General features: G+C 41.5%; 1 protein-coding gene across 9 annotated transcripts in view; it reads right to left on the bottom strand.

Annotated features, from left to right (window-relative positions):
- LOC143377101 (uncharacterized) overlaps nucleotides 1-24366 on the bottom strand; it is an 87222-nt gene that overhangs the window by 19417 nt on the left and 43439 nt on the right. For 5 of the 9 annotated variants that reach the window (XM_076828023.1, XM_076828022.1, XM_076828028.1 and 2 more), the window contains exons 3-6: nucleotides 9173-10857; nucleotides 8058-9062; nucleotides 5370-5793; nucleotides 3819-3919 (exon numbers count right to left, since the gene is read on the bottom strand). In XM_076828023.1, coding sequence (XP_076684138.1) covers nucleotides 3819-3919; nucleotides 5370-5793; nucleotides 8058-9062; nucleotides 9173-10857 — 3215 coding nt within the window. The remainder of the gene's footprint in view (nucleotides 1-3818; nucleotides 3920-5369; nucleotides 5794-8057; nucleotides 9063-9172; nucleotides 10858-24366) is intronic. The other 4 variants (XM_076828024.1, XM_076828027.1, XM_076828029.1 and 1 more) reach the window with 4 other exon arrangements.

The raw sequence follows: 24366 nt of genomic DNA, 5'->3' as shown, positions 1-24366 counted from the left end.
GGTTCTTGCTCAACTTTTCCGGAATCGGGTTCCAGAATTCAGTTCCAGGTGAAGCTGGGAGGCTTTGATTTTGGGGGGGATCTTGGGGACTGGTTTGAAAAGAAAGCAGGTGACAAAGGCTGGGTTTATTTACATTTGTAAGGGCTATTAATTTTATAATAATTCGTCACTGATTTTGAGTAGGATTTAATTAGAATAGGTAACTGGGTTTGGGGTAATATTCTGGGAGGGAGATGCATCTTCAAGGTTTATGTCTTCGTGTCTGTAATGGATTAATGTATATAATGAAAAAAAATTGTTAAATAATTTTTTCCCATCTCTGCCATCAATCACCCTGATAAAAGCAGCTCCGGATTTTCAGATCCTCTCCTAAAATGCACTCTTACGCCCCAAGAACCCATCTGCCTAATCTCTCCCCTACGAAGTCTCTATTACTGCATCTTCCCTATTTCCCTTAAGGGGGGAGCCTGGTGTAGCGGGTCGAAGAAATCGATTTTTTTTTTGCATAAATCAATAGTTAAATATCACGATAATATGCTCCCAAAGCAGCGAAACGAAATTCGAAAAATTAAAGCGGATATAGCCGATTTTGCTACGGAGCGGCAGGCTACCACAAAACTTGAAATGTGTTTTTCTCGAAACAATGTAACTAAAAAAATATTCAACCAATCGACTTGGCCTTGTGCACGGATATTTGTGAACATTTTCTTCGTAGTACTAAGTTATTAGTATAATGATATTGTTTAAATAAATAACTGTTTTTTAGATTTCGTTGGAAACAGTGAACTTTTTATTCAAGAGGCCGCCATTTGTTCATTTTGCATCTTTTAAGTTTCAAATTTCTTCATTCTGTGCGTGCACTCATAAACTAAAAGAAAATTGCTCGATTTTTGGTTTCGGATGAAACCAAAAGACGCTACGTTGCCCGCAGTGCAATAATTGCGTCGCCAACGGACTGGGCATAACTTTGTTATTTGCCGCTCTTTTTTAATAATTTTTTTTTCTTATATACCTTAACCTGTTAATACAATATCCTGAAAGTTTCAGAAAGATCTATCAAATACTTTCTTTAAAAAAAAATCCCGAAAAATGCCTCGATTTTCATTTAGTTACACCAGGCTCCCCCCTTAAGAACTCAAGCGCATGGGCGTCCGGAGGGGGTGCCAAAGGGGCAGCTGACCCCCTGGCTTTTGAGAAAAAATTGGTTACTTTTAAAAACTAATCTTTAATTAAGTTCATACTAAAAAAAAGCGAATATTTTAAAATTTCGTTTTTAAATAATTAAATTAGCACTCCAAAGTGACTAAAAAAAATCAAGCATGTTACTCTTTTTTCATTACTATATTTTCCTCCCCGTCACCCCAAAGTTGCCCCCACCTGGAAAAAACTCTACGGACCCCCTTGCTCAAGCCCTAACAATCCCACAAACATTACCAATCAATCCCAAATCCCACTAACAACCACCTCCAAACATCCCCTCCTAAAACATGCCAGAGTCCTCTCTGAAGTGCCTTCTTTTGAAAGCCACCCTACAGTGGTCTTCTACGTTAAAGCAGTGCCAAGGACGCTTGCCGCGTTTCGTCCTCGATGCCTCTGAGTCAGGACATTGCCATTGGACACAAGATTTGAGCAAAAAGCTCCGGGCAGTGGGGGGGGTGGCGCTCGGTGGTGCCATTTCTCTTGAAGAGGGGGCGGACCGTCGTCGTCGGAGGAGCATGAAGACCATCTTGTCCGTGTAACTCTCTACGCTGCGTGTCCTGCGCCTCTGTGTGGGTGAGCGTGTGTCAGGTCCACGTGTGCACGTGCAGACGGGCGTGTTGGGTAATCAATACTCCACTTATATATCCGTGTCGTCCAGCCGGAGCCGGTCTTCCACGTTAGTGCCTTATCATTATCGAGTTTCGTCGTTTTCGATCCAGGATTCGGGTCATCTGCTCGCAGCTCGTTTACCTAATTCCAGGCGCCCTGCAAGCTTCGGGTCACCCTGCCACCCCCACGGCTTTCTTGGCAGTCGATGCGACACAATTCTGCAATCTTTTCGCTGGCTTGTGGATCGCAGGAGGATCCGCTCCTCGTCTTGGGTCAAGGCTGGACGCCGAGCCCTGAAATCCTGTCCGCTGGCTGTGCCACCACTTCTGGGTGTTATGTGTACTTAGTTACAAACTGCTTGGAGACTGAATGCTGGGGGTTGGTAATGGATTAGCAGAATGTTAAGCACTTCAATATTTCAGTATTCGAATGCTATTCGAATATTTCAGTATCTGAATGCTATTCGAATCCTATTCGAATATTTCAGTATTTGAATGTTATTCGAATCCTATTCGAATATTTCAGTATTTGAATGTTATTCGAATCCTATTCGAATATTTCAGTATTTGAATGTTATTCGAATCCTATTCGAATATTTCAGTATTTGAATGTTATTCGAATCCTATTCGAATATTTCAGTATTTGAATGATATTCGAATCCTATTCGAATGCTATTCGAATCCTATTCGAATGCTATTCGAATCCTATTCGAATATTTCAGTATTTGAATGTTATTCGAATCCTATTCGAATATTTCAGTATTTGAATGCTATTCGAATCCAATTTGAATATTTCAGTATTTGAATGGTATTCGAATCCTATTTGAATATTTCAGTTTATTCGTAGCCTTCGAATACTTGTAAAATATTTGAATATTAAATTATTCGAATAGTCTCAGCCCTACACCCCTCTTCCTGCAAGGTCCTCAACTGCGTTGTAATCACTCCCCTTCTATTCACAAAGTTTCAGAAGTTTTTGAATTTCCAGACTCGCGATCTTCCCTTGCAAGATAATTTAAATACAATATTATGTTCCTCGTACCCAGTCACAAACAATTATCTTGTGTTTTCCACGGTTTAAGGAATAATAAAGTGATAAGTGTATCACAGTATCAGACGCTAATTAAATTCATTTTTCTTTCATCTTATACGCAGCCCAATAGTGTCCGAAACGTATCAGGCAATTAGGTATGCAATTGGGGCAGTTGAATCTCTTTAAGTGATCAAGGTAAAGCCTCTTATGCAGGGAAATTAACGAGGACGCTATGTCTTCTGTTTAAAACTCTCCCGCGGCCCCTGCGCTGTTTTGCATACAGAATATTTAACACCGTTCAACGTTGTTTAAACAGACATTAACTCTGCTTCAGTAACAATTAGGAGGGAATGTATTTGCAGGAATGGGGAAGCTGACTTGCAACGTTTTCCCACCAGTGGCGCCACCAGCGCAAGTGCCACTTATCTTTTTTTTTATTAAAGTGTATTTAAGTTATCTGATTTTACTTCTTAATTTCCACTTCTGTAATAAGTGCATGTATCTACAACTATCATTGTCATTATTCTTAGCTATTATTAATTACGTAGATATAAAAATAAATATGCATCTTTTAGGTTATAAAGACGCGAACCATGGTAAAGGAAGAAAAAAATATTAGAAGTTAACTTTGGCATAACAAATTTCAAACGTTTTATAATATCTGAGAATTCTCTCCTTTTGTTGTCATTTTAATTTGGAAATCAACAGTCAGCAAAGCAGAGATGGACACAAGTTTTATTTAAACAAAATTTCGAGTAACGAATAAGAGTTAAAAAAATGACTCAACCAGTGTCGAATAAAGCTAACTCGGCTTAACAAACGAGTGAGGCATAATCTTTTCAACTTTTATTCCTTATTCTAAATTTTATTTAAATAAAGAATTTACCCATCTCTGCAGCAAAGATGCATGCGCTAGTGGCGCCACCTGCGCCGAGCTTTCGCAGCTTCCCCATTCCTTAGATATGCAATATACTCACGCTGCGCAGTCTGCCCTGTGCCCTCAGCGTGCTGTCCTGCATCACCTTCCTCGTCGCTCTCTTCGGTGGTAGATTCGCCAGCATTTTTTGAATACTCTCACCTGCAAGCCAATCGCAATAGAAATGGTTAAACCGCTGGCAACAAAACTCTTGAAAATATTCTGGGTGTCTAAAGCGAAACTCGAGGAAATAATTTCGAGCTTGTAATTAATAGGGGCAGCTAAACTATGCAACGTGAACTGCAAATGTGTTAAGAGACAGAGGTAATTATTCAGCAACGATTCAACGATCCATATAATATTCACCCACCTCGCTGCAAAGTGTGCAAGAATATTAATTATTATGGGCACGATGTGGCAGTCGAATTAAGTGCCACTTCCTCGCACAATTGTTTGTTGTACAAACACGTGGCGCATTAATATTAATCCAGTTGCGAGTTACCATCCCCAGACAGGCGGTTTGTAATTAAAGGAAGTCGCTGGGCAAGTGATTCAAGTAAATGAAACAAAGTTTTAATTAGTGCGGTAATTAAGCGTTCTTCCGGCATGGCTAACAAATTCCGTGGGCCCTTTTTTCCTAGTCACCTCGCGTGCAATGTTTCTTTGAGTGTGGCGAAATGAAAGCGGCGGTGAATTGCACGACTATCGCTTGGCAGTTCTGATAAGGAAGGACTATCTACTCGCGGAGACCCGTTAATCCGGATTAAACGACGCTCCGATTAGTCGAGGATAATAATTAAATAGGTTTTGAATATTTAGAGTAATATGTAAATGAAAATGCTCATTGCAATGGATTATCGATTACAGTCGGTTATCGCAATGGAGATTAAGGGCTGCTCAAGATTCTATTTCGGCTGTTTTCTAATTCGCAATGCGATGTGGGCAAGTTAAAAGGAAATGAAAAAACAACGCAAAGCCGCATCACCTCATTCGTCCAATTCCCTCTTGGCGCATTAATTTGCAATAACAGAAATTACGAGCTCGAGGAAGGTCGACTGTTTACCGAAGAGATGCGTGCCTCCGTGTGGAGGAAAAATTGAATTCCGTGGGACGAGAATGCTTTATGGGATCGCCGGAGCCACGCGAGTCGACATTTACACCCCTTCTGCTGTAATGAATACTAATTAAAATTTATATTTCACAGTACATTAAATTCCGCAGAAAGGGTGGATAAATTACGACTCCGGGGTTCATTCATAAAGGATTTCGGCGCGGCCGGTTAATCAAAGTATTCTTTCACGTGCTAATTACACGAGGATTACAATGCAGTAAAGATAAAATCAGCGCCGCGCATTGCGGTACGTGTGTCCGCTTACATTGCATTACAAGTGTTGTAAAATATTCTTTGTAGAAATGGCCCTACTTTCCTGCGCTTGCTCTGTGAAAGAATGAACTTATGAATCTATTTCCACGAATAAACTATTTCTCTCAAGCCTTCATTTCCAAAATAAAACGACTCGGTTTTATTAGAAATCTTCGTCATCAGGTTTCGGAGTAGCTCTTAACACATTCGCGACCACAGAGTCCAGAGCAAAGGCGCGAAGTCACTTACGGTCGCTGGGCCTTACTCTAGGGCCCGTCGGTTGCTTCTCCTTGGGCGTGTTAACCCTGGGCGTTTGCGAGTTCTGAATGTTCCTCTTCATGCCGCGTTGCCGCCGCCTTCTGCTGCGGCTGCCGAACGGCCTCCACTTGCACTTTTTCTTCCCATTACCGAACAGGCCCAGCAGCCACGCCTGATCGCCGCCGCACTCCAGCATGTGCCTGTGCAGCTCGGGCAAGGTGCTGCAGTTCCTGGAGCACTTGGTGCACACTTTCTCCACCAGGATGGCGGTTTTCGCTTTCGCCGTCGGCACGTCCTTGCCGGGGAGGAACAGGTGCTTGTAGAGCTCCCTCTGGTCGCCGGAGAACTCGAAGTGGGAGCACCAGACGTTAGGGTGGAAGGCTGCCTTGTGGTCCTCCATCTCCCTCAAGGTGACCTGCGACAGAAGGGCGAAGGGCTTTGGTTGAGAAATATTTTATGCTGGATGAATAATAGGTTTTTTTTTAATTGTTACTCTTCCCAGTTGCGGAGTGGACAACTGGGGTAGTGATTATTGAGTACAGGCTTCATTTAGCCGCACTAACGTCAAGAAGCGAACGTCCCAATTAGCGGAGTCGATACTAAGAGACAGCGAGCACAGTTGTGCCAAGCAGACGGTAATATTAGGCGCTGATCAATGGAGATTCGTTGGACAGCAACTAATTGTCAATCAACATCAAGACACGTCCTTTCACTGGACTAAGATTCGATCGATAGTTGCCTATCAAGTGCCTGATTAATTAACTAATCACTCGTGAATATGCCGGCGGCGGGCTGAAAGGGTCAACTATCTGAAACGAATCTTTCGAGCCCTGCCCCTCCGTCGAAGTAAAACACAATTGTCAACCAACTGTTGATCCACCGTTCTTCGAAATAGCTCCTCCAGGTCTGTCGGGGTCTTCAAGAATATCTGCGATTTTCATTCTTCGAGGAGCACGGGAATGGTGGGTAATGGCAAAATACTACTACCCTGAAGATGCGTCGGTATTTATGCCGCATGGTCAGGTGACGGCAGTGTGAGGAAGAATATCAGGTTTAAGATCCTCTTTGGCGATTGCTGATTTAATCAAAGGCTCGGTGACGGATTTAAGGGAAATGGTGGCAAACGTTCTGTGAGGCCCATTTTTTAGGAAAAGTGGAGTGGTAGTTTACTAAAAACGGGCTAAGTGTAGTAGTACAAAAAAATAGTGTTTGGATAAAATCATAATTTTTTTTAAGATAGGGCCCTAGCAGGGTTCATCTGGAGGGGCCCATTTTTCGGGGAAATGGAGAGGTAGTTTGCTAAAAACGGGCTACGTATACAGAAAAGTACAAAACAGAATATAGTGTTTGGATAAATTCAGATTTTTTTTAAGATAGGGCCCTACGGGGCCTTCTCTGGGTAGGGGCCCATTTTTCGGGAATATGAAGAGGCAGTTTACTAAAAACGGGCTAAGTATACAGAAAGAAATATAGTGTTTGGATAATATCATAATTTTTTTAAGATAGGGCCCTAGGAGGGTTCATCTGGAGGGGCCCATTTTTCGGGGAAATGGAGAGGTAGTTTGCTAAAAACGGGCGAAGTATACAGAAAAGTACAAAACAGAATATAGTGTTTGGATAAATTCAGATTTTTTTAAGATAGGGCCCTACAGGGCCTTCTCTGGGTAGGGGCCCATTTTTCGGGAATATGAAGAGGCAGTTTACTAAAAACGGGCTAAGTATACAGAAAGAAATATAGTGTTTGGATAATATCATAATTTTTGGGGGTAATGGGCCCTTTGGGGACTTGGGGTAGGGGCCCAAGCGGCAACTGCTCATCGGCCGCTCATTAAATCCACCACTGGCTTCACTGAAGGGAACTAGAAGAGTCTTAAAGCTTTCACCAACTTCTAAGACGTTAATAATTAGGAAGAGATAGGTAAAAAGAAATGCTCGGACGCATGACGATGAATCTGCACCTTTTTGTAGCTAAAGTGCAGAGTTGTCGAGTACAAGTGAGTGAAGATATTGGATACGTTATACTTGACTGTCACTGCTTTATATCACACAAATGTCAAAGAGCAACTAGTTCCAAGATAAACTATCTAATTCGTGTTGGCCGTAATTACTGGAATGTGCTGGAAACAGGAAACCAGTGTGTCAGCAGAGAGACCTCGACTTCGCTGAGAATTCTTCTGATAACAGGAGTGAATTTTGACACATACAAATATTCGAGTTTAGATTCTAGATAAAGGAATAAATAATCTTCGTCTCAGTCTAACCGCTCTAGACAATTTTGTAGCGATACTTCTGACTCCGCCACCAGAGGGCCTCTCGACCGTTCCCGCTTTCTCGCAAGTGCTCACTCCACTACCAATTCGTATATACACCACTTTCATCCTATCTCCTAATATCCCAGCGTCTAAGGCGGGCCTGCTAGGTAAGCCTAGCCGATGAGAGTCCCACTAGCTGACCCAAGACGAAACGCAACTTTTCCTTCCCTCGATCCTACCCTTCGCTCATTCTCAACTCAACAAATTTATCCAATTCCTGGTAACCAAATGCCACCGGGTATTTCTCCTATCTCGTGAATTTTATCACCTAATCATCCACAACCATCCTCCTATTACTTTAATTAATTCACCCCCCCCCCCCAGACAGTAACCCAGGTCCTCAGAGAACATCCTCAGGAGAACTTACATGTTTCGAAGCGCAGGCTCCACAGATGTAAACCCTGGGCCTGGACCACTCGCCAGTGAGCTCAGCGTACACCACTTCCTGCTTCTTCGCGGCCTCGTTGGAGGTCTTCTCGTCCCACTTCCTGAGCCTCAGGAAGCTGCAAAATTCAGTGCTGAACTCGGTCGCTTGCGAGAACTTCACTTCGCAGACGTCCAACTTCGCCTCCTTCGCCTTCATCCCGTCGCGACGGGGAGTCTGATCAGCCTCTGCGTTACTCCTAGCAGGAGGCGCCCCTTCAAGGTTCCCAGTCTCCTCGAGCTTCCGCGATGCCAGGCTCTGCTCATCCTGAGCGACGTCCGTGGTCTCCGACGGGAGTATCGGGACCTGGTGCAGCCTGTTCAGAGTGACGCACTCTTTGAGCAGCTGTTGCTTCTTCCTCAGCGACAGCTGCGTGGAGATGTCGAACTTGCTGAGGTCCTTGATGGAGCAGGTCCACTGCTCCTTGCCGTCGTACTTCCTGGGGAAGTTGTACTTCTCGAAGGACACCCGTCTCGGATGGGACCTGTTGCTCTTCCCAGGTTTCTGCGCGTACTCGCTGGAGTTCTCGTACTCCTCGGCCGGGTACTCCTTGGAGTAAACAGGCGTGGCGGCCGTCAACGAAATATCGATGGGGAACTGGATCTGCTGCTGAGGCTGTTGCTGGGGCTTGGCGTCTGGTACAGCCACAGCAGTGGGCGCGACGGTGGACGATGAGCTCTGCAGCTTGCCGTCTAGATGATGCAGGAGATTCTCGCGGATGTTGCAGCTGACGCTGCTGTAGAAGGAACTGTCGAACTCCGGGCTGCCTGGGTTACTGAAGTTGTCCTTCGAAGGGACGATTGGGGGCTTCAGTAGGATGGGCTCTGCTCTGTGCTCATGGTCTAGGTCCTCCGGTGGTCTCCTGTCCTTGGGGCTCGGGGGCTCTGCCTTATCCCGGGGACTCGAGCTGCCCAGGTCCTTGCAGGCTGCGGGCTCCTTCAGCTTCTCCTGAAACACAGGTCAGAGGCATCTTAAGGAATGTATTTAAAAATTCAATTCTATCAATCCCGGCAAATAAACAAGGCCTCCAAGACTTGCCAAACTACCTCAGTTCTTACCTGAACCTGAAGGTTCCTCTCCGCGCTCGCCGCATGGTTCTCGCTCATGTGGCCAGCCAGAGCCTCCCTGGTGAGGTACCTCGTGGAGCACTGGACGCAAGCGTGGTACTTGTCCCCGTGACTGCCCACCATGTGCTGGAACAGGCCCTCCAGGCTCTCGGCGCACTTGTCGGAGCAGTACTGGCAGTTCTGCGAGGGCCTCCTCGAGTTCCTCTCCGACCTTCTGCCACCGCCTTGCTGGTGGACCCTCTCGGTGTGCCGTTGCCTGAGGGATATGGAGAGGAACTTCCTGTCGCAGTAGAGGCATAGGTGCCTGACGGTGGGTGACGGAGGCTTGCAGGGGGACTTCGAGCCCTGGGACGAAGAGGACGACGAAGAAGGCGAGGAAGGCGACTGGGGCACAGTGAATTCTGGCGCCTGGCAGTTCTGCAGCACGGAAGCTACTTTGTCCAGAGGCAGGCTACAGTGCAGACTTGTCGTAGAGAGATCCTGGCTCCTGGAGTCCCTGGCCTCCTCCGCGGAACTGTCCAGCGCCCTTTCCTCCTTCTCCTGACTCTTCTCGTCGATCAGCTGGTTGATACCGTTCAGCAGGTCGTTCAGCAGATCTCTGCAGACGTTCCTGAGCTCAGCGTTGTCAGACACGAATTCTCTAACCTCCTCTCTGCCCACATCAGCGTTCCCTTTATCCTCGGACTGGTGGTCGCTTAGCCTCTCCATGATGATAGTCCCCAGCGACCTGCTCTCCTTCTTCTCCTCTTCGTGGCTCTCGCTCCTCTCTTCGCCACGCTGCTCCTCAAGCTTCGCTTCCTTAGAAGAACCCTTGCCTTCATCCTCCACAGCCTCGCAGGACTCCGCTCTAGGACCCAAGCTCTCGGACCCTTCCTGCAACGAGTCCTCGACCCTGTCATCCAGCTTCTGCTGCTGCTCCGAACACTCCTTGCCCGTCACGCTGGCCAACAAGCTCTCGGCCTTCTCGGGCTGCTCTGACAGGAACACAGCCGCCTCTGTCCTGCTCTCGTTGGGCTTAGAAGGCTCGAACTTGGCCGCAGGACCCTTAGAATCCTCGTCCTCCTGGTCCTCCCTCAGCTTCTCGGAGTCCTTCCCCTTCTCAGCCTCTTTGCTCCTGCCCACCTCCAGGTCGTCCTCCTCCTCGTCCTTGATCACCCCGTTCAGCACCGTCATCACGTACTTCTCCAGCGTCTCCAGGTTCCTCTCGACGCTGTTCCTGTCGTCCTCCTCCTTTCTGGGCGAGTCGCCGCTTCGGGAGTCCGGCACCTTCTTCCTCAGGTTGTTGATCACGTTGCTCAGCCTGCTCCTCTTGTCCTGGGCGGTCTGCGCAGACCTGTACGTGTGCCCGTGCTTCTCCTGCTGCTGGCGGTCGCCGCTCGCGCTGGCCGGGTGGCTAGCGCCCAGGTCGTCGAGGCTGTGCGTCGAGGCGACCATCCTGGCGTCGACGCTCGACGGGGACGACGCTGCCGTCGTCGACGCCGTCGCCGACGGTGAGAACTTCCCCGCCCGGAATATCTCGGCCGTCTCGCTGCTCGTCTTGCTACCAGCCGCGTCAGCCGAGGCAGCTTCTGGGGAACGGAAGGATTCAACACTCAACGTTAATTCAAATGGGTCCCCCAGGTGATTTGCAGCGTACTCGAGACGGAATGGCTTTTTGGCGAAATGAACCCTGTGGACTGTAAGACACGACGCTTGAAAGGTGCTTAGGTAGGTGAAAGAACGATTTGGATTTTGAAATCCCTGGAAGCTTTTGCTTAGATACTGGCGTACTCTGGTCTCTCGGTTTTCCTACACCCCTAATTTATAAGGGATGTTCCATGAATCGAAAATTAATAAAAAATAATAATTGAAACTTCCCAGAAATGTAGTTCAAGTCACGCTGAAGACGTAACCATTTCTAGCTGCGGCAATGAAACGGTCCCTAGGGGTGAAAAGAGGCTCTTAATGAAATTGTGAGTTTTCACATTTATTTATTTTTATTATCGTGGATATGTAGATATTCGAAACCGTAGAAACAGAACCGAAAAGAAGTTTGATTCGAAGTTCTGTGGTGTTTGATATCCTACAAAATGGCGATGAATTTTCAACGATTCAAATTTCTCAAAGCTTCTAATTTCTCAAAGCTTCAAAGTCTCAAGGCTTCAAAGTCTCAAGGCTTCAAAGTCTCAAAGCTTCAAACTCTCAAAGCTTCAAAGTCTCAAAGCTTCAAAGTCTCAAGGCTTCAAAGTCTCAAGGCTTCAAAGTCTCAAGGCTTCAAAGTCTCAAAGCTTTAAAGTCTCAAAGCTTTAAAGTCTCAAATTTTCAAATTCTGAAATGTTCAAATTCTCAAATGTTCAAATTCTGAAATGTTCAAATTCTGAAATGTTCAAATTCTGAAATGTTCAAATTCTGAAATGTTCAAATTCTCAAATGTTCAAATTCTCAAACGTTCAAATTCTCAAAGCTTCAAACTCTCAAAGCTTCAAAGTCTCAAAGCTTCAGAGTCTCAAAGCTTCAAAGTCTCAAAGCTTCAAAGTCTCAAGGCTTCAAAGTCTCAAGGCTTCAAAGTCTCAAGGCTTCAAAGTCTCAAAGCTTCAAAGTCTCAAAGCTTTAAAGTCTCAAATTTTCAAATTCTCAAAGCTTTAAACTTTCAAAGCTTCAAACTCTCAAAGCTTCAAGTTTTCAAAGCTTCGAATTGTTATAGCTTCAAATTCTCAAAGCTTCAAATTTTGAAATTCTCAATGCTTTAAATTCTGAAAACTTCAAATTCTCAAAGCTTCAAAGTCTCAAGGCTTCAAAGTCTCAAAGCTTCAAAGTCTCAAAGCTTTAAAGTCTCAAATTTTCAAATTCTCAAATGTTCAAATTCTCAAAGCTTTAAACTTTCAAAGCTTCAAACTCTCAAAGCTTCAATTTTTCAAAGCTTCGAATTGTTATAGCTTTAAATTCTCAAAGCTTCAAATTTTGAAATTCTCAATGCTTTAAATTCTGAAAACTTCAAATTCTAAAAGCTTCCTATTCTCAAAGCTACAAATTCTCAAATCTTCGAATTCTCAAAGATCCTCAAAACCTTCAAATTCTCAAAGATCCTCCAATTTTTCAATTTTCGAGTTACCCATCCCTCGAGAACATCCCTCATTGATTAGAGGACCGCTTGCTCTTCGATTACAATTTCCGTAGGTTAGTCTCACCTTCTCCCTAAATCGAGGGCATCGCGTGGGGTGCAGCTAAAATACCCGGGGATGTGTGTAGCTAGTAAACGAGCTACGCGGCCCACGCAAATGGAACTGGAGAAAAAACAAGGCTGAGTTATATAAGCGTCGAAGGGATCAATAATTCCTTGGCTGGCCGACGAGGACGTAAACACCTGTGAGCCGTTATACATCTTCTTGACACCTGTTTAAATTTCTATTGGCGAGACCAACGTCTCCCTCGACTACCTCAAGGTTCCTACAACTTTTTAATTACTTCGCTCGTTGATTTGTTAGTAGACTCTCCCACAGGGGGTGGAGTTCTGGTGTTTTCCAAGGCGCGCTGGAGGTTTTCGAAAGCAACGTTCCTTCGCGGGGGATTTACAGGGGCTGAACAATCCTTGCAACAACGTAGGGAGAATAACTTCGGCGGCTCTCGCTTAGTATCTGCGAGCAGAAGTTATTAAAGGTTGCCGTAAGCCGATTAAGTCGTTTCACGGGGGCAGGACGCTGAAAAAGCTCGCGGAAAATTGTTCTGCCGCCGCAGACAAAGTGTAACGACATCCCACAGAGGACTTACATGATTTATGCTTCAGGGTGTCTCTTGGAATAATTCCTCAGTATCGATGACTACAGTATTTTAAAAATTAGTGACCTTTCAAGGGTTCCATTTTACACCTTCAGTACAAGCTTCCCCAAATTGCAGGAACCTCCCCTTTAGATACCCCTAAAAGAGGACTTTATTATAGGGGATGCTGAACAGGAGGATTCTGAATTTTCCTCGAATTTTCTTGGGGATAGCAATAAGAAGAAAAGGGCCCCGCAAATGTCCCTCAGACACCCTCTTCCTCTACTTCATTCATCCCCAAAGGAGGACCTTTTTATTAGGAATACTGAAACGAAAGCTACTTCAATTTTCTGTGAATTTTCTTGCAGACGTCAAGGTTCGATTCTAGAAGATCACCTCAGAAGTTAAATTAAAGACCACACCGGTCGTCGACCGTGAAGAATAAAAGGACCTCGCAGGGTTCCCACAGAATCTCGCAGCTTGAAATTAAAGGACACTTCAAACGCTGGATTGGAGGCCAGATCAGTGGAGCATTCAGAAGCCCAGGGGTTCCCTGAGCAACAGAGATGAAAATTTCAGATTTCCCTTCCCCAGGAGGTGCGAGCCCGGTTGGTCCAGTCGGACGTTCGTCGAGATTGGAATGTCGAAGGGTCGAAATGCGTTTATTTTCACGGGCGAGGTGCCAACTGGTGCGTCGGGTAATCGGGCTCGCGAAACACGCTGTTAACCATTTTGCGAAAAACCCCTACTCAGGATCTGTGCTCTCTGAATATATTATATTTTGATGCTGCAGTGAAAAGTGGGTAAACGCCAGGATGTGCTAAATGTTGAGGACCTGGTTCTGATAGGAGCCAGCATAGTTTTTGTTTTATGGAGTCAGCAATGTGCTAGCAAGAGTGCCTCTCGCTTAGGGATGCATAGAATTTTACAGGAGCGTGCCTCAGGATCTCACCCCTTGAATATTTCTCCAATATTTTTCAGTGTATGCCACGGACAAAGTCTCCAGAGGCGGTTACAGCAGAATTCTTTCTCTGCAGGTTTATTTGGCACTTGAGAAGCCTGGGAGGACCTACTTCTGCCTTTCTGCGCTTCCTCGGGAGGCTTAACTTGTTACTTGCTCTTCGATCCTCTGTGCACGGGGGCGGAATGCTTGTTGCGTAACTGGTGCGATTGGGTTTACTTGGGGGAATGTAGTTTTGGTGGAAATATGTACGATTATACTTGCGGAGGGAGTGTAGAGTATACCGTGGGGTCTGATTTATTTACTGCACTCTGTAATTTGAGACTGTAGCCGGCTAGTTGGAAGGAGAAAAGAGAAGTACCCGGCTTTAGGGCAGATGAGAGGAATAATGCAATCGCTGCGACAAAGTCAAACACTGTAGAAACCAGATGAAGGGGGACCGTAATCCACGAACGCGAATTTATATGATAATTTGTGTTTCTTTTCTTTCGAAATTGAGCGGAGGATTCGGTTCAAAGTGCGAGGGTATTTTTTATTTTTGCGAACAAAGGAAAAAGGAGTTAATTGGCAAAAAGAAATATTAATTTTAAGAATTAGTATTTTTGGAAAAAGAAATATTAATTCTAAGAATTAGTATTTTTGGAAAAAGAAATATTAATTCTAAGAATTAGTATTTTTGCAAATAGAAATATTAATTCTAAGAATTAGTATTTTTGGAAAAAAGAAATATCAATTCTAAGAATTAGTATTTTTGGAAAAAGAAATATTAATTCTAAGAATTAGTATTTTTGCAAAAAGAAATATTAATTCTAAGAATTAGTATTTTGGAAAAAGAAATATTAATTCTAAGAATTAGTATCTTTGCCAAAAGAAATATTAATTCTAAAAATTAGTATTTTTGCAAAAAGAAATATTAATTCTAAGAATTAGTATTTTTGGAAAAAGAAATATTAATTCTAAGAATTAGTATTTTTGCAAATAGAAATATTAATTCTAAGAATTAGTATTTTTGGAAAAAAGAAATATCAATTCTAAGAATTAGTATTTTTGGAAAAAGAAATATTAATTCTAAGAATTAGTATTTTTGCAAAAAGAAATATTAATTCTAAGAATTAGTATTTTGGAAAAAGAAATATTAATTCTAAGAATTAGTATCTTTGCCAAAAGAAATATTAATTCTAAAAATTAGTATTTTTGCAAAAAGAAATATTAATTCTAAGAATTAGTATTTTTGGAAAAAGAAATATTAATTCTAAGAATTAGTATTTTTGGAAAAAATAAATATTAATTCTAAGAATTAGTATTTTTGGAAAAAAAGAAATATTAATTCTAAGAATTAGTATTTTTGCAAAAAGAAATATTAATTCTAAGAATTACATATTACTTTTGCAAAAAAAGAAAGAATATTAATTCTAAGAAACTATTTTGCAAAAGAAATATTAATTCTAAGATTTATTACTTTTACAACAAAAATATTAATTCTAAGAGTTATAGAAATATACCCTCGCAGTTTGAAATGAAACCTCTGCTCAATTTCCAAACAAGTACCACTCATACATTTTCATATAAATTTGCACTCGTCGACTGGGATTCCCCCCTTAATGGAATTAGAATTGTACATACCTCCCTCCAAATTACACTGCATAGAAGGAATCTTAAGTTCGAGGAATATGAATAAATAAATGTCTCTGACAATAAAATATTTTCTAGTATTTTAAGTCAAAAGTCACTAACATCCTATATAATATTAATTATATCTGTCTCCATGACCGAGCGGTACAATCAAATATTAATACATATTTAACTGTGTGCGCTCGACACAGCAGAGCAAACTGGACGACCACTGCTGTATTCCCACCAACGCAGAGGGCAACTGTACAAAAGGAGGGAGAGCTCGTGCAATTTTATCACGCACATAACTATGCTTTTTTGCAGCGTCGCGCAATCTTTTCCACGGATGGAGCATCTCCTGGAAACTCTTCCCATTTCTTTCTGCTTTTCTCGAGAACACCTTGACCCGTGCTATTTCCAACAGATAGAAAGTAAAGCAGAAAAGAATTTATCATCGAATGATGCTCCACGAGCAGAGAGATAGGAAAACTTCAAAGCACTTGCTTTATTCGGAGTATATTTTTTAATACCGAACTTACTCTTGTATTTAAATATTTTTGTTCACCAATAGTTCACGAAGATTTCGTGTTAAGAGTCTCTTCTAGTGACAAAATCATTAAAAAGTGAATTCTACGAAAAATTAAATTTGAAACAAAATTTTGAGTTTCTTAGAAATTTAAAAAATTGTGAAACTTTGGGGATGCATAAAAGATATATTGGTATGAATTAGGCAATCATTTTGCTGCCCAAAGTTACTCCTAGGGTGTAAAATCGACCCCTGAAAATCCGGAATTTCTAGTAAAAATAATTTTCAGACAAAAATTACTTCTTCCAATTAGAACCTAATTTAATTAGGAAAATAGTAATAATTTCGAGGGGTCAATTTCACCCCCTTAGAGTGAATTTGGGCACCAAAAAAATTGCGTAATACGTACCCATAAATATTCTCTAAATATCCCCAGTTTCAAACATCCTCAATTTTTTTTTAATTTCCGGGTTGGAGATCTTCCCTTCTAGTAAGGGAAGCTGTTCCTCGTACAGGTATTACTAGCACTTGTAAAATTCTCATTAGATATTCATAAACGTTTCAGTCCTGCCTAATGCATCAATGCAGCCCTGTCTTCGGATCAAGCTTAACGACAGTACCTTAAGTAATCGCGTGTTCGTTTTAATACTTAGCAGCATTAATAGCAATGAAATATTTCACAGCCAATTAAAGCATTAAGGTAGCTACTGAAATATGAACGAGCAAAGTTCTAGCCAGCCCGCTTCCAATCACCAAAAGCTATATCTATGAGTATTCCGAGTTGGTACTTAGAGTAATAATAAAGAAGAAGGGAAAGCAGAGCCGTGCTCCCTTCGGCGAAGTAGATTCAGTTTGAGAGAGGCCAAAGTGTTCATCGATCGGCGTGCACACGACGTCCCGCAATAATTAATGCTGTACCATCAAACATGCTGCACCGTGTAATGGAGAACGTTATGAAATGAGCGAATTGATGCATCGATCTCGATAGAAGACACATCATGAGAGTAATTTTCAAAGCACAAGGCCCTTTGCCTGTTAAGTGCTTGCCACATAATGCCATATTTTATAATTCAGGGGGAAAAGCGCACGAATCTATGACGTTCAAGTGCCTTCACACTTTTCCAGATTGTAAACTTCCTTGCTTTATGCTGTGGAGTCTTAAGGGTCGTCTGGGTTAGGAAATCGAATTTGGAATTCGAATATTCGAATATTATTCGAATAATTATTAGGAGTATTCGAATACTCAAATATAATTCGAATCATTATTAGGAGTATTCGAATGTTATTCGAATAATTATTCGAATCATTATTAGGAGTATTCAAATGTTATTCGAATAATTATTAGGAGTATTCGAACATTATTCGAATAATTATTAGGAGTACTCGAACATGATTCGAATAATTATTAGGAGTACTCGAATATTAGTCAAATAATTATTAGAAGTATTCGAATATTATTCGAATAATTATTAGGAGTATTCGAATACTCGAATAATTATTAGAAGTATTCGAATATTATTCGAATAATTATTAGGAGTACTCGAATATGATTCGAATAATTATTAGGAGTACTCGAATATGATTCGAATAATTATTAGGAGTATTCGAATATTAGTCAAATAATTATTAGAAGTATTCGAATAGTATTCGAATAATTATTAGGAGTATTCGAACATTATTCGATTAATTATTAGGAGTACTCGAATATGATTCGAATAATTATTAGGAGTACTCGAATATAATTCGAATAATTATTAGGAGTATTCGAATATTAGTCAAATAATTATTAGAAGTATTCGAATATTATTCAAATAATTATTAGAAGTATTCGAATATTATTCAAATAATTATTAGACGTATTCGAATATTATTCGAATAATTATTAGAGGTATTTGAATATTCGAACATTATTCGAATTTCGGATTTATAAGGATGTTATGGTTTCTTAAGGGCTATTAAACTGTAGTTTCAAGAACCTTTTTCTTCGAAGAATTATCCACTGTGAATTGATAATTAATCCAGTCAGTGATGATGAACCAGGATAACTCCAACGAGCTCCACAATGTGTGGGAGCGAACACTAATTGGAATGCAAATCGCAATAGTAACAGTAGTACCCTATATTAATATTCCACTGCCTAAGAATTTTACTAAATAATTTCTGAGCTGCCATATTCCCGCAAATATTTCATAGAAATGCTAACACATGTCAAGGAACTAATTGTAAGTGACTCCTAGTAGTCCCTTGATTCGCCTGACGATTTCCAAGACCCTGAATCAATTCAGCCAGCAGTTTCTACCGGGCTGGCTACAAATCTGCCAGTTTGTCAGCAGGGAAAATCGGTATAACAGTATTTGGACTGCCTGGTAGTTCATGTAAAACGTTTACGTGGCCGTAAGGAGCAGCGAGTGGAACGCTCTAACTTGCATACTCCATTTCCGGTGGACGCAGAGTTTGCACTGGGCTTCGTAACTTGTAATTGGGTCATTTCGATGATGCTATACTGAATATTCGATTCAGGCCACGGTACGCGCGGTCCTGCATTACTGTGCAATATTCAAAAACCATTAGCGCTGCTGAATTTAGAAAAGGAAATAAATTACTTAATGCCTCTGGCACTCGACTCACCCTTTCTTTTAATCAGACCTGTATATAATTTACTAAAAACATAAAAATAAACGATAATGTGATTTTCAATTGTAATTAGAAGGCATTAATGAATGTCGAGACTTATAGATAAGTTGATTATCGTAGAGCGAAGAAACTGGTATAAAAAGGATCTTTGAATGTGAGGCAAATATGAAGGATAAAAGGCATACTAAGTGTGTTGTGGAATTGGATACCATAATGAGGGATAGGGTTGCTTGATCAGCTGATCCCTTAATTCCTCTGAGCCCTGTATTCCGAGCAATTAATCGCTTGGGGTAGCACTAGGGCTGTTACGAATATTCTAAGCATTTGAATACTCAAATACCAGTAGAATTCGAATTTGGGGTTCGAATAATTCGAATATTCGATTATTATTCGAACAAGTATTAGGAGTATTTGAATATTCGAATATTATTTGAATAATTATTGGAAGTATTCGAATAATTTGGAGTATTCGAATAATTAGGAGTGATCAAATTTCGAACTGTACTGAATAGGATTCTGAACATCAAATATTTTTTCACACTTTATCGTGAAATTCTTTTTATATTAGCCGTTGCAATTATTTGCTTTTCAAGCGTTTATATTCGTATTCGGTGCAATCCGAAATTCGAACACTTTGAATTATTCGAATACTCCGAATTTTTCGAATACTCCGAATTTTTCGAACACTTTGGATTATTCGAATACTCCGAATTTTTCGAATACTCCGAATTTTTCGAACACTTTGGATTATTCGAATACTCCGAATTTTTCGAACACTTTGGATTATTCGAATACTCCGAATTTTTCGAACACTTTGAACTATCCGAACACTTTGAATTACTCGAGTGCTCAGAATTACCCGAACACTCCGACTGATTCGAATTACTCGAGTACTTCGAATTACTCGAGTATTTCGAATTACTCGAGTATTTCGAATTACTCGAGTACTTCGAATTACTCCAGTATTTCGAATTTTTCGAACACTTTGGATTATTCGAATACTCCGAATTTTTCGAACACTTTGGATTATTCGAATACTCCGAATTTTTCGAACACTTTGAACTATCCGAACACTTTGAATTATCCGAACACTTTGAACTATCCGAACACTTTGAATTACTCGAGTGCTCAGAATTACTCGAATACTCCGACTTATTCGAATTACTCGAGTACTTCGAATTACTCGAGTATTTCGAATTACTCGAGTACTTCGAATTACTCCAGTATTTCGAATTCATCGAATACTTCGATTTACTCGAATACTCCGAATCCGTCGAATAAGTTATCTGTACTCGAATAGTTCGACTATTGGGGAAAGTAATCTTCCTTCATTTCCGAGCCAAATGATTTGTTTCAAGATTAGTTTCCGCGATAGGTGACGACTGTTAAATCAACAAAACTTCGAGCAACATTTGTCCCCGAGATTATCGAATCCTCAATCATTTCGCGCGGAATGGAATGCGTAGATAACTATTTGCAAAATAAGCCCACGTGTTTGTTCGATACAAACCTCCAATCAAACGGATAAGTTATTATTTGTACAATCGTGCCGAGACAAGTTCATTCAAATAATGTCCAGGTCTGGTTTAAACGATTACCTCCACTGTTTGCGCTCACTTGTGCCGAGTGTGTTTTGCATTTCGCCTCCCTTGTTTCCTACTCGTTGCACGTGACGCGCGGTATTGTAAAACAATTTTTATCGCTCGAGGAACCTTGCATGTGTGCATTTCTCCGCTACGCTAGGCGCGTTTTATTTGTCACAACAAATTCACTGCCCTTTGCAAGGCTAATTCGACAGGGCTGTTATCAGGCACAAAAAGAGTGATGGCACAAGGGATGGAATTCTTCTATCGCGTTAACAGATTTTTTTTATTAAATATTTTTTCCGAGAGAATTCTTGAGTTAGGGCTCGGTTAGGTCTGAGCAAAAATACTAGTCAGAGAAACTTAAGTTTCCTTAACCAAAAAGGCTCAAAATTGACATTAAGTACCTTTCCACAAAAATTTCTCAGTTACTTCACACTGAAAAATGTTGATATTCGAAAATTGATGCCTGAAGAATTCTTCTCATAAAAATTCCTTAACTCGAGTCAAGTTTGAACTGGAATACTTGACTTACAAAAACTTAAGTTTCCCTGGTCACAATGTCTCAGAATTTAACCGAGGTTCTTACAAAAATTCACGAGTTACAGTCGCATCGGAAAGTAAGTTGACACTTTAAAATCGCATAACTTTTTTCAAATTGGTCCAAACGACTTGCGTTATCTTTTAAAAGCTAGCGAAATTAGTTTTCTAGGTGACGAGTTTCGTCGTTTTAAAAAAAAATAGCAACTGGTCAAAAAAAAAAATAGTGAAGGTCGTTTTTTTAAATTTTTTTGGGATTTCGGGAATTTCGCGATTTTCACCCTTATTCCGCGATCTTTAAACGTGTGTAGCTCAGAGCACTTCACTATTTCCATCGCTATTCCGACGAGTTGCAATTTTTTTTCAAAACGACGAAACACGTCACCCAGAAAACTAATTCCGCTAGCTTAAAAAAAAGTCAAGTCGTTTGGACCAATTTGAAAAAAGTTATGCGATTTTAAAGAGTGTCAACTTACTTTCCGATGCGACAGTGGATCTCTCAGGTTCCCCCCGAAATTCCTGAGTCAGAGAAATTTGACTCGCCCCTGTCACAGTACCCCAGGAAATAACAAAAAATTTCCACTGCCCCCCTTCCAACTTTACTCCCCCTTTCTTCGAGCCCTCCCTTCCACCCCGTAAACAATATTTCCGTCCCTCTCGCTAGCCTGTCGTCCTCATTCGACCAGCTCCTAGGGTGGAACGGGAGGGACAAAGGGAGAGACAAGGGTGGAGTGAATGATTAGAGGGAGGCAGAGGGGCAGAGAGAGAGAGTGGGTGTCATGCAATCGCTTGAATTAGAAGGAGACGGCGAGGGGGAGGAATAGAAAAGAGAGAGATGGGAGAAGGTGGAAATAAAAAGGACGACGAGAACACAATGCGGAGGAGAGAAACGAGTACAGTGAGAATTGAGGGAACAGAAACGTGGCGGGGGAATGGAGAACGGGGACGAAGGGGGAGTGCACATACAGGGTGTGAAAAAAGTATAAAAAAAAAATTCGTACAAGAAAGCGTCATCGAATATCACAGTTTTCTGCATAAATAAATAATCCAACCGCCGGTTTATTTTATAACAAATTTGTTTCCCATAAATTTATGGTGTTCTTAGTTGCTTTTCGACACCCTGTATCGGTTTAATATCGGTCGGAAATGGTTCCAGAATAATTTTGAAGTACTATTTTTTTTTTTTTAAAAAAAGATACCATTTTTGGATTTACACGCAAGCAAAGTTGTTTGCTGGTTGGGAAGCACGCAGTTTTGAGTACGCCGTGTGGTGCAGCAGTTTGGGAACTCTTTGTGGCTCGTACGCAAGAAAATAAGCATCCAGAGTGAATATTATGCAAATATTATCTGGAAAGCAATTGCTGGTGCAAAAGAGAAGTAACACAAAGCTTCGCTTATACAGGCAATTCTCGACCCCGATAACTCAAAACCCAGGGCCAATTTCGAAGAAAAAGGTACTCTTCGAGATCGATCGATTTTTTTCCCTAATAAAACTAGAATTCTGACAAAAAAAATTTCCCCAAAAAGCCAATTTGTTAAATATCCATCGCCCGCTTTGAAAACGAAGAAAGGGTGGGCCCTTTTATTTTCTACTCCCCTCTTGCCCCGTTTTAAGAACACCTGATGAATCCCAAACAACCCTCCCCCAAGGAAAACCCGGGAAATAAACAAAAACGCAGCTTGCAGACTGCAGGAAGAAGTATAATACCCAAAATCCATGAAGGGAGATCGGCGCGGAGAGCGACAGTGCGATAGAAACCGGAAAAGCAGAAGTGGCGGAGAAAATGAAGAAACCATAAAAACAAAAAAGAAGGAAGGGTGATAAAAGGAACTGAGGCCAGAGGGAAAGATAAAGCCGTGCACACAGTCCACGCCAAGCTTCTCCTGACGCCGTTTCATCCGGAAGCCGGGGCGGAGGGAAAGCCGTGGAATCGATAACCGCCCCTCTGGCACGTCGGGAGGGGTCGCCACCCTCCTTTTAAAAGGGAGGCTCGAAACACCGGGTCGCCGCCTGAGGGGGAAAACCGGCTGGCTCGATGAGCGATGACGATGATCATTTTTTTTTTTTTTTAAAAAAAAAGGACCTTGAGGTCCTTTTAAGGGGTATGCCTACCTAGTCAGGCGGTCGAATAGAGGCGAATATTTGTGAATTTTTTTTGAAGAAGCGGAAGCGTATAATTTTACAAAACTTTTTGCGTTTTATAGAGCAACATTTAAAGAATATTTGGTAATTTTTTCGTGGAAAAATATTTACGTTTATAGTTAAATAAAAAGCGACATCCAAGAAGCGTTTTTAAAAATTTGGCTTTGCGGTGAGCACTGCCATTCGGAACCAGATTATCTAAAATCAAACAAACAAAAAAGATTTCGTTAGTATATTAATGTGTCCTCAGGTTGGCGGAGAGAATTTTCCGAAATATTAAGTTAAAACAACATGGCAGCTATTTAAAGTTGAAATCCTGATTTTTTCGCGTAATTTTTGCAGGAAAAACTCAGGATTTCAACTTTAAATAGCTGCCATGTTGTTTTAACTTAATATTTCGGAAAATTCTCTGCGTCAACCTGAAGATACATTAATACACTAACGAAATCTTTTTTGTTTTTTGATTTTAGATAATCTGGTTCCAAATGGCAGTGCTCACCGCAAAACCAGATTTTTAAAAACGCTTCTTGGATGTCGCCTTTTATTTTATTATAAACGTAAATATTTTTCCACGAAAAAATTACCAAATATTCTTTAAATGTTGCTCTATAAAACGCAAAAAGTTTTGTAAAATTATACGCTTCCACTTCTTCAAAAAAAAATCACAAATATTCGCCTCTTTTCGGCCGCCTGACTAGGTACAACCCCTTAAACCAGAAATGGTAAAATTATTTTCGAAGGGGTTGGACCCTCCGTTCCATCCGTCCCAATTGAACAAAATCTTCTGCTTTGCTTTTCGAATAGCTTTCGTTATTTTCAGTTGGAATTTCTGTACGTTTTACTCGACTTGGTGGAGATTTAGATTTCACTGTAAAATTCAGTTATGAAGTTGCAGCAGGCTCGTTCCAATTTTAGTCGCGACTTTTTTTCGGGGGTGGTTGGTGCACCGTGCGAGCCTTTGTGTCGGGTGAATTCCTGTTTCAGTTTCCCTGGAGATTGTTGCTACGCGGTATGAACACTTGTTCCAGTTTTCAGATGGGATCTCGTTCCAGTTTTTCTTTTTTTTTTCAGCGACAATGGAGTCTGGTGTTGGAGTATTATTCTCTGTTTATGTTTAATATTTTGTGGCGGATTGTTGGAGCCTCTACTGTAATTTATTGCGCAAGCTTCAGTGGTTAATAATTTTTTTTTTTAAATGAGCCAGATTGTGGATTTCGTTTCGGTGGAAAGTATCGGGGCGAAGACTTTAATCTGTCGACTTTCCCAGAAATTGGAGCGCAAGGTTGGATTTACATGAGAAGGGCGAATCAAGACCCCGCGCATCAATTGAATGGATAAATCGCGAATACCCTATTTCTGTTAACAACGGCGAAGCATGAATAGATGATAGGAAGTGGGGCAAGCTAGTATTCCGAGAGGCGAAGTCCTGAGCGATTGATTCAACTTGGAGGA

This window comes from Andrena cerasifolii, chromosome 15 (genome assembly GCF_050908995.1).
Source record: "Andrena cerasifolii isolate SP2316 chromosome 15, iyAndCera1_principal, whole genome shotgun sequence".
Taxonomy (NCBI): Eukaryota; Metazoa; Arthropoda; class Insecta; order Hymenoptera; family Andrenidae; genus Andrena; species Andrena cerasifolii.
This window is presented reverse-complemented; position numbering and strand designations above follow the sequence as displayed.